This window comes from Malus domestica, chromosome 03 (genome assembly GCF_042453785.1).
Source record: "Malus domestica chromosome 03, GDT2T_hap1".
Taxonomy (NCBI): Eukaryota; Viridiplantae; Streptophyta; class Magnoliopsida; order Rosales; family Rosaceae; genus Malus; species Malus domestica.
The window spans coordinates 22,109,652-22,120,287 of record NC_091663.1 but is presented as its reverse complement, the minus strand read 5'-3'; the positions used below and the strand labels follow the sequence as shown (position 1 = coordinate 22,120,287).

The 10,636-nt window shown below is 38.0% G+C and overlaps 1 protein-coding gene across 3 annotated transcripts; it reads right to left on the bottom strand.

Moving 5' to 3' along the window:
• Positions 1–426: 426 nt before the first annotated feature.
• LOC103426921 (DDT domain-containing protein PTM) lies at positions 427–10,416 on the bottom strand. 3 transcript variants are annotated; one of them, XR_011579346.1, is made up of 11 exons: positions 8,393–10,416; positions 7,672–8,286; positions 5,852–6,812; positions 5,346–5,610; positions 5,105–5,229; positions 4,443–4,903; positions 3,948–3,976; positions 2,232–2,882; positions 1,823–2,034; positions 884–1,238; positions 427–788 (listed from the first exon to the last, which is right to left on the bottom strand). XR_011579346.1 is itself a non-coding variant. In XM_070819156.1 (10 exons), the coding sequence occupies exons 1-10, from the start codon at positions 10,030–10,032 to the stop codon at positions 1,224–1,226; spliced, it is 4,974 nt and encodes a 1,657-aa protein (XP_070675257.1). In that variant the 5' UTR covers positions 10,033–10,416; the 3' UTR covers positions 817–1,223. The 3 variants fall into 3 exon arrangements, 1 of the variants encoding a protein (XP_070675257.1); XR_011579347.1 differs by having other exon boundaries at positions 559–788; positions 1,021–1,238; XM_070819156.1 differs by lacking the exon at positions 427–788 and having other exon boundaries at positions 817–1,238.
• Positions 10,417–10,636: the final 220 nt, after the last annotated feature.

Below are 10,636 nucleotides of genomic sequence, written 5' to 3'. Positions count from 1 at the left end.
CAGTAAAGGGGGTTGAACATTACAATGAGCTTGCCATAATAATGTGATTCAACTTCTCATTTGGCAAGAATTGAACCTAAAACCTTTCACTTATTAAATTAAATAAGTAATGAAATGCATTGGGTGCTTCTATTTGGCCCTCATTATCTTTCACTGGACTACTTATTAATGTAATCTTGTGTTTGTTATATGCAGGGACTAAAATTAATGAGATTGGAAGGGACTCGCATGAACGCCCACCCTGCCTGGGGAAACCACGGGACTGCTAAGGCCTTGGCTTCGTCTGCTCGCATATGTGCTCTCTGTTCTCATCGCCTACACTTGCATGGGGGAAGGCTAACATAGTTCTCTCTTAACTTTTCTTTTAAACAACGATGCTATACTCCAAATGCATAAATACTCAGACGCCTATACAATCACAAACCCTTGATCATCCCCATACTTTTTTATTTTTCTGGAGATAACTGTACAATATCATTGCAAGTTGTACCAATACAAATAAATCAAGCAGACTAGGAATCTCAAACTTGTGAAACTGTTTCATACTGTTACCAACAATTTAAAATCTAATTAGTTACTTTGATTGAAAGAATAAATAGCATCTGCGGTCTATCGTCCATCGTCCCTAACACGAAACTAATCCTCTCCTAATAATTGTTAGTATCACCTAATTGAACTAAGTCCAAACCTAAACAACGTCAGATAGCAACTCCACCAGGAACGCAGCCTCAGGTCGTCCTCAATGGTTTCACGTTACAATCACAACTCTTATAAAGATAATTAAAAACCTGCAACAAGAGAAAAATAACACATGAGTATCCAGAACAAATGTCCTCTATCACCAGATGCAACAGTAAACAATAGGTAACCGCAACACACATACAGATCTTGTAGCAAGAAAGGGACATTCTTTTTCCTATGTTCTACCGCTTCTGCCTCTTTTGTCGGTTCCTTTGCTCTTTATGATGGTTCTTCATATATGGCATTGTTGCCACAACTTCACACAGGAAAGCAACTTACCTCGCGATATTCCCCTTCGCCTAAGAAAATGGTTTCCTTCACTGTCACCGAAAATCTCGAGCTGAGGATCCTGAAACCCATTCCTTCCCACAACTCTGCCTTCAATTTTAATCAATGAAGTACCTCAACTAATAAGAATGCCTTCGTGTAGAAAGAACAAATAGCACACTGATGTACCCATCTTGCAATAATGCCAAAAGTGTTCAATTGCATGTGATCTGCAAATCATACATAGGTAATTGGTAAGTATATCACAAACTTTGAACTACCAATGACAAATATTTTCACTCCCCCATCAACTACTCAACTTCTTCTAAACGACTTTTTTAAATTTTATACAAAACACAAACTTTACTTGAAAGAAAATTATAAGAAGCCACAATACAGATGAGGTGTCATCGACCTCAAAACCCAAACAGATTATAACTTCAAGTACAAACTCCTCCGAAAAAAGGATAATAAGAAATTAAAGTTGGCACTAGAAGGGACACCTAAATTCTTTGACAAAGAACACCGAGCAGAAGCTAAAAATTTAATACCAAAGAACTTCTCAACGCCTTGGAGGTTACTGTTCATTATTATTGTTATTATTATTTTAATAAAAACCAAATCATTAAAAGAATGGCCAGGGGTTAAGCGCACTGTTGATATAGTAACGTTTAGAATGAAGGAAACTGAACCAATTACAATTTAATACCATATAAGCCCAAATTAAGAGACATAGATGTTCATTGTACGGATGCTATTGCATCAACACAGCCGGCACAATTTATTAGAGCCAAAGTTTGACATGCATATATACCTCACTTAAAGGTGGGACAGAGTTAGGTACTTCCTCAGAACAATCAACGGTACCATCAATTTGAGCTTCAGCCAATTGAGGGACATCAGTTTTCACATCTTCCAAGTGGGGGCAGATAGGAGGGTTCCCTTCACGACACATGTGGCACTTAAATCCAATCAGCTTACCAATGTTCTCCGAATTCAGTCCAAAAGCATCACCGTGAAACCACACTGCATGGTAGAAAAGGTAGTGAAGGATATGTTAAAATATGTAAATTGAAGAGGAATTGGATCCAAACTGTGGAGATTAATAGCATTATGGCATACTAAAACAGAGAGCCAACAATTCAGCTAAAACTTGCTGAAATCACGATAACAATATAACTTTAATTACATTTAAAACTACACTTGCATTGCTAGTCATTTACCTCCACATATTTCACAAGAAATATAATTTAAAGAAGACGAATATCTTGCTTCACAACAAAGGTGGCATTTGAGTTGATCAAGAATGGTTGACACACATTCTGAATGCACAAGGAGTTTCTTATCCCTAAAATGCATAACACGTTCATCACTTGGTTTTCTGGACAACAGCAGACCATTAAGCCAGTAACTGTGATAAACTTGCGTTCTCTTCTTCTGCCATGTAGCTGTATTTGGTTTCTTATATGTGCCCTTATTGGATTTGCCTTTTTTCCCTTTCTTGCGTTTGCTATGCCTTTTATTTTGCACCGGTAAACATTTAGCTTTTCTAGGAGAACGACGTAGGGGTACACTTGCTGGAACTGTTTTGCTATTTTTCAATCTTACTTGTCGTCCTCCAGCTAAAGCTTTTTTTTTGTTTTTCAAACGCATCGATCTGCGACCTGTTTGAGAATTTGTAAACTTTTGTGACTGTACTTTCCCTCCTTTCGGTTTACATTTATGTGGCTGTACTTTCCCTCCTTTTGTTTCAACTTTCCTTCTTTTTGTGTCAATCTTCGGACGCAATCCCTTCTGGCATTGGTAGCATGTATATTTATACCGAGCCACCACTGCCCCAGCAGACTTCCTGGCATGCCTTTTGTGAAAAAATCCTGAAATTTTGTACCTTACAAGGTTAAGACAATGAAAATCCCTGACAGGCATCAAGCATAAAGTTGTAGGGGCACCCTTTATTCATTAGAAAGTAACGAAAAAACATGCTGTGTGTCAATAAGTAATGCTGCCTCTTAATGGGTCTAACTTGTATGTACATCAAAATCAAAATGAAAAATAACAGAAAGAACCACTATTACTACTTCAACATAGTTGCCAAAATGAAATGGAAACAATATGGAAAGAACTGTCCACAGAAAAGAACTCCAACAATGATTCAGAACATTAACAGGAGCATGATTGTCAACCAAATAAGGTTGGATAGTGTTCCATATGAAGTCTAGTGTCACAAATAGTTCCCATCAATGGTACATATTACATATTTACTTTCTATCAGTTACTTTCAAGCATGAAAGATAACTACAGGGTTTCGTGGAGAAGCCTGAAGGAGGGCCAAGAGGAAAGCAAAAGACCATTAACGGAGAATTTAATATACTGGGATTATAAGGCCTTTAAGTGTGAGGTTGATGAGTTGGTAAAATAAATAAAAGCTTGAAGACTTCACAAAATACTAATACAAAGTGTTCCACCAGCAATGTTTCAAAATAACATAACAAAGGAACAATGTTTAAAAAAAAAACTAGTATTGAGGCTAGCCTAGGCGGTTTTTAGGTGGGGCTATCAACAAAATGCCTCTGCCCACCGGGAGTGGGCTTTAGACTAGCCTAGGTCTTTGGGAGGCACGCCTGAGGCGTTGTTGAGGTGCCACCTGGGCGTTTGAATTTCTTATTTTTCTTTCAAAAAGGCCAAACCCAAAACAATGTCGTTTTGGGTAGGGTTTTCATAAAGTTCATGCTAATTTTATGTTTCTAACTTAGTTTCTATTAGTTTATTATGACTTTATGATGAGAATTAGAGAAATAATAATAATAATAATAATAATAATAATAGTCAAATATTTGATTGCTTGGCATGCTTGCTTGATTGTTTGACAAAGTATTAAAAATTTATATATATTATAATGGAAAAAGGAAAAAAACCGAGAGGGAGGGAGGAAACCACACCTTCGCAAGACTGGCAACTCACAGCTTCCCTGTTATATTGAAAATAAACTTATATAAGATGATTGGTAAAAACATAAGTAATACAACATTTAACATGTACCACGACAATAGAATCTCAAGAATTGGTCCTTTAACAAGACTAGGAAGCCACAAGAGATGCCCATCTATTCATATCATAGAACTTACTCCTCAAACATCACAACTATGAATCTTCCAAATGCCTCCTAATTTTTCTTAACAGGAACCTCAATGTTTTGACAGATGAACCTATGTGAAAGGCCTACGAAACTCCACTAGTTTAACATTCATTTCTATCCAGTAGATATCAGAAATAAAATTACCTCAAACTGACTTCGAAAATCAACTGTTCCAGAAAAAGGAATTTCCTAGTTTATTTTAATCAGAAGCAAACAAGCTATTTTGGGAAATATAAGCAATGACAAGCACAAACAATACGAAATGACAAGTACATGGAGAATAATAAATTTTTATTACCTTATCAGGACATCTTTGTTGCAGTGTGCACATTTATAATACTCAGATCTTTCAGCCTTCGAAAACAAATACATAAATCCCTTTTCTTCCCGGGGCCTCTTTGTTACTCTAGCAACCTCAAGAACTTTACCAGATTTCACATCAGTAGACTTGCGGGCAATCCTTTTCTCCTCAAAACTTTTCAAAAGATGCAAGGGAAGATATGATTCATCCAGCCAATACTTTTTCTTCTCACTAGACAGTTCTTCAACCAAAGAACCAAATCCCTTCACAATGTCAGGGATAGCTCTTCTCTTACCAAAATCAAGAAGATACTTAACTGCTCCCCCTTCAGAGGACTTCCTGCGGACAATAACTTTCTTGAACAGCTTGATTGATTTTCTAGATTCTTTGTCCAATGTTGGCAGAGGATGTGAATTCTCAATATCATCCCATCTAATGTTTGAATCAAGCTCTCTAACCTGAAACAATAACAAATTTTTACGGACCCAAATTTCTAAACTACTCATTCAAGAGAGTGAATTATAATGGGGACCCAAAAATGTTAAAACTGAATCACTCAGCTTTGGGGCCAATCAACTAAAGAGAAAAACTAAATATTTAAGAAGCCAGTGAAACATCTAAACATCGCCATTTTAAATGAAAAGGTATGGAAAATATACCTGTAAAGCAAGCTGTTCTGCACTAGTTGAGGCCTCAACAGCAGCTCGCCAGGCAACAGATTTGCTTCTCTTAGCATATTCTGAATTCTCAGGATATAATATACCCAGTATCTTTGTACACCCAGCTGCAGAATATTACAACTTCGAATCAATTGAGAATAATTATTCAGTTGATGATTTAACTGTAAAAACTCTAAAATGCAAAATTACACATAATAAATAGAAATAAAAAATAGCAGACCTTGTCTGGCAGCCTTGGAAGTCAAGGAACGAGGCAAAACCTTCCAACTGAAAACCTGACGAGAAAGCCTACCACCCCTCCACCAAAACATTCCCAATCCACTGGCAGCATTTAAAGAGGGGTTGGACTCACTATCTGAACACTTGGGCCTTCTTCTGCTACGTAATGAAGTCACAACATGAGAAGCTGAACCCATGGTATTAACAGAATCTACATGTTTCAACCAATCCGCTGAAAGTGCACGATGACGCAAATTTGCCTCCAACTGTATCATGTATATCCACCAATGTTAAGAGATGGAATTAAAGAACAAAATCAAGATAGCCAAGCAAGTAATGGTAATACAAAATTCTCTTTGCAATAAATCAATGAGATACATTAAAAAACCAGAAAACCAGAGCATAATAATAACAAGAAGTTGACAGGAACACCAGCTTAAAAGTTTAGCATATGTAAATTAACAAATTCTATACTATAAACAGATTAAAATTAAATAAAATCCTTACCATGAGAAGTAAATATTTAATGGAGGCAATGCCAGATGCATAAAGAAGGTATTTACGCCAGAGTTCTGTGTGAAGTGGACTCAACCATGGGCCCAACAGAAGTCCCTGCAGACGATCATGAATAGATAGGATTTGACAGCTGACATCATTAAGATGACCTTTCCCATTCTTTTTGGATTGAAGGCCAACTCTATCACTATTAGAAGCATCCTTGATAGACCCCATACTCATGATAAACAAGCAATCCTTGTCATCAGCAGGAGCTTTGCAAGAAAAGCACCAACCGCATTTCTCTTTCCGTGCACCAGTATTTAGGTCCTCAATATTTGGCCAGAAAAACTTGGAAGATTTTTTTAAAATGGTCTTCATCTGTGCTGATACTATTTCCTCTTCTGTTATTATTTTATCTTCTTTAATTTTTTCTGATGGTTTACGCGTCAACTCCTCAGCAACAGATGAAGCAATTTGGCCAAAACTGTAATAGTTCATATAACCAATTCCACAATGCATTTCTGAAGTTCCCCCTTTTCTAGTGATTCCTTTTCTGACATGCAAGCTAGCAGATGGTAAAGAACAGTCTTCAGGATGAAGTCCCACAAAGTCAGGTTCATCTGGATCGCACAGCATGACTGACCTTTCCACTTGCATGGTTTCAGCTGACACTTCAGAAGCTATATTTGGAATTGCTGTCACAGTCCCTGAATTCTCTTGCAATTTTCTATCTTTATCAGTCTCATTCTTAACAGCACATGTTTCTGAAAATGCCAATGGGTACGGGGGCATCAAGCAGCCAATTTCACTATATGCTCCATCAAAGCTAACAGGAATGTCCCAGTGCTTGCAGATGGCCACTAATATCCCACCATAGAAAAAACCTGAAGACCTTAGCACTTTAATAACTTTATTCAGATCATCTCTGGTGTAATAGTTGAATGCGGACTCGCTATCAAAAGAATCTGATCTGCAAGAGAAACAACCATAAATAGATGAAGCCAAACACATACCCAAATATGATGACAAGTAGTGGTACATAATCTAGAGAAGTAAAATACAACATTTAAATCTACATTTAATCAAAAAATTATTATCCCAAAAGAAAAATGAACATATCATTTCACATAAGGATCTGAGAATAGCTCAACCACTAAAGGCCCATCTGGTAACCATTTTGTTTTTAGATTTGAGTTTTCATTCCATCATTTATTATTCTAAGATAAAGGGAGAGATGTAGGAGAAAGGAAGAATAAAAAAGGGTGGAGGAAGGAATGGTGCAAACAATGTATACGATATGCATGTGGAATGTCACACACAATGAAAACTATAAACCAAACTTTGAAAACAACTTTATGATGTTGAGATTCTGAAAGGAAAGAATAAGGATAATAAATAGACAACTTGTGCAGTGGAGGAATCAGAGGAGAAAAGATTCCCCATGTTAATTGACTAGGCAAAATGGAAATACAGCTGATTGGTCTAGCAATTAATTATTTAAGATCTAAGACCTTGTTCAGTTAGATGTCCTAGGAAGAATCTTAAGATGACTTGTTTTATTACACATTCACCATGAAATGAACATGGGACAACCAACCAATTCCACACTTCTTGATAGGTTTTCCAAATTACGTCAATGGAACTTGGTATAATTCATGTTTGTTTCTCATGAATAATGATTTTAAGGAACATGTTTGCGTAGGCCAAAATTAAGAGCAAAATGACCAATGAATAACAAAAATAGTCATCTTTGCTATTAGTTAGTAACACCAGCAGCGATATATTACTAACTTACTAAGCCATGTAAAGATGAAAAATGATAGACTTACACCAAAAGGTACCCAAAACTTTTAAAATATAGCCGACCACGAGGATCAATTCCTAATAACTCTGCACCTCGGAGTGACTTCTGCAATTTCATCCAAGGTCTATGCCTGTCAATCAAACACTCAGGGCAGTACCAGTCACCCTCCGGCAAAAGATCATTAGAAACTCCAACACATTTTGAATGATATGCAGCAGGACAGCCATCACAGCAGATTAAATTTCCATCCATCTTACAGAGGCAGCATTCATCACTATTCCAGTCGGTGGTGTCATCATCAACCTCATCATTCGCATTAGAGGTACCAGCAACCTCCACTAGAGCCTTCCTTTTCTTACAAACCTCATAGTTCAAATTCCGGTCATTGACCATGTCAGGCTCAGCAGCCAAAGACCTTCTATTAATTTCTAACCTCATGGCTTCCACTTCTATCAAATCATCACATAGACACCGCAGTATCTCAACTTTTACAGAAGCAGGTTGTGTGTAGTAGTCAGTTTTGTATAACTTGAAGCAACTGAGATCAAATCCTGGCTTCAGTCCCGAACTATGGATCAAGAAATACTCAACCATAAAAATTGGCCATGTAATCAAGTCAAGAAAATCCCAATTAAGACTCCTGCATCGAAGAACACAAAATGTTCACAATCAATAAAGGAAGTTCCAAGTAACACAAGCAGTGACATCAGATTAATATGAAAATGGGGAGGGGGGTAAGAATATACCTCAGACAATCAGAAGCTGTTTCGGAACCATCATTTGCAAGCCACTCCAAGTGTTTTCTCAGTGTTTGCAAAATAGAAACATGAACATGATCAAATAATGAGCTAGGAGACTTGCACGTCAGTGCGGCCACAAAATCCTCCAACTTGAAGGGACTCAGAAATAATAGAGTGCTAAATGATCTTAAACAAGCATAAATAGAAAAAACGTCAAGTATGGGAATTCCATCTAGATTTAAATGTTGTGATGAAGGAGGTAATTCCAGCTCCTGAAAAAGAACACTAGGATTTTCAGCCTCTTCACAACCAGAAATCGATGGTTTTTCCTCTGTTATTGCACTCACTGCAGAAGAGGAAAATGGATCGCTGACAGAAACATGATTTTGAGCAGAACCTCTACGAGCGCTTCTCCTCAAAACTGTCTCTGTAGTCGTAGATATCAAATTATCCAGTAGTTTTCTTCTCTTTCTACGGCTACTTTTTTGAATGCATGGACTTCCTGAATCGCCTAGGTTTCCATGAATCATTGGAGTGCGGGCCTCATAGAGACTATCCTTCACCGGAACTTCCACCAATCCACTATCATTAATGCAGCTAGTCTCAAAAATCCCAAGAGAACCATCAGCCTTCAGATCTCCACTGGAACAACAATATGTATTATCAAGCCGTTCACCAGCTGCACAGTCAATGGGGTCATCAACGCTCGTCATGGGAATATCTTCATTAATATCAATATACACTTCCTTCCAGGTCTCATTAGAATTACCATCGTCAATAACCTTTTCTTCAGCATCTCCACTCCTCTCTTTCTTTAGACTTTCTTCAACCAATTCAAACCTGGGATTAACCTTGAATTTTTCTTCACAGTCACCTTCTGTATCCTTAAATTCTTCATTAACTTCCAAATTCAGATCGAAATTGCATCCCCTCCTCTGGCTTCCGTGGGTGAGCACAGCTGAACCGCCCAAACTATCCACATTCTGATTCTCAACAAACTCATCATTCGCATCCAAATTCAAATCAATACAATCTCTTATCTCTGCAATTTCTTCCTTACCAACATTTGGATCAACATTCAAGTCACACCCATCATTCAAATTCAAATTAAACCCAGCATTCAAATCAATCCCATTTTTCAAATTATCGACTTCATTCACATCCCCATTAGCAATCAACCCAGTTTCCTGCTCTAGGGTCTTATCCACTACATTTCTAGAATCAACATTTTCATTCACAATCCCACTAACCGCAACATTTTTCCTCAAATTCCCTCCAAACCCCTGATCAACTTCCAATTTTCCCTCAGACCCATCACTCAAATTACAATTTTCATTCAAATCCCCACCAAACCCAGAATCATTTCCAAGAGCAGCATTACCTCGAATTTCTCGCTTCCTCTCAATACGGCGCCGTTTTTTGGGCTTCCGGCCGAGGCGGCTCCGCTTGGCGGCGACCTCCACGAGGTCAGCCTCAGCACCACCACCAAGGAGAAGAGAGACCTCATCGAAGCTCAATTCCTCAGTATTTCCATCTTCATAGACGACCTCGAACAACCCAGATGCGGCGGCGTACGATTTCACAGTTCCGGCGAAAAAACCATGGCCTTTGAACTCTTTCCTCACACTTCTTCCCACGAACTCCATTTCCTGTGATCCGCCAGCCCGAACCCAGTTCAAAAAGAAAACCCTCTGCTTTTCTCTCGTTCTCTCTCTAACTGCCTTTTCTTCTGGGGTCGTTGAGAGAGAAAGAGAGAGGAGAGAGGGAAATTTGGTAACTTTCTCTCTCTAGAAATGCCTTCAGCTTACATAGAGGGAGACAAAAGGGGTTTGGGTTCTTTTCTTCCCTCTTTCTCTCTAAAACTGCTCTACTCTGACTACAATTTCCAAAGAGCCGTGAGAGAGAGGAGAGAGAAGGTAAGCGCGACTACTCCCCCTCTCTCTCGAAATAAGGGTGAGAAACATCGGAACTTCCTCTCCGTTTTCAGGGTGGCATTTCCCCTTCGTTTCTTATTATCTATTTGTCAAATGAGCTGCAGCAAAAAGATAAAATAATTCTAAATAGCCAAAATGGTCCTGAGATTATTGAATCAATAGAAAATTCCAAGCAACAAAATCATTGTATCAACCAAAATAAAGGTTACATTTGTCTGTAGAGCCATTTCAGTTGCAAGGCATTCATGTATTAACTCGAAACTTTGTAATTGAGAAATATTCATTACAACAAAATCATTATACCATTAAGCTATCC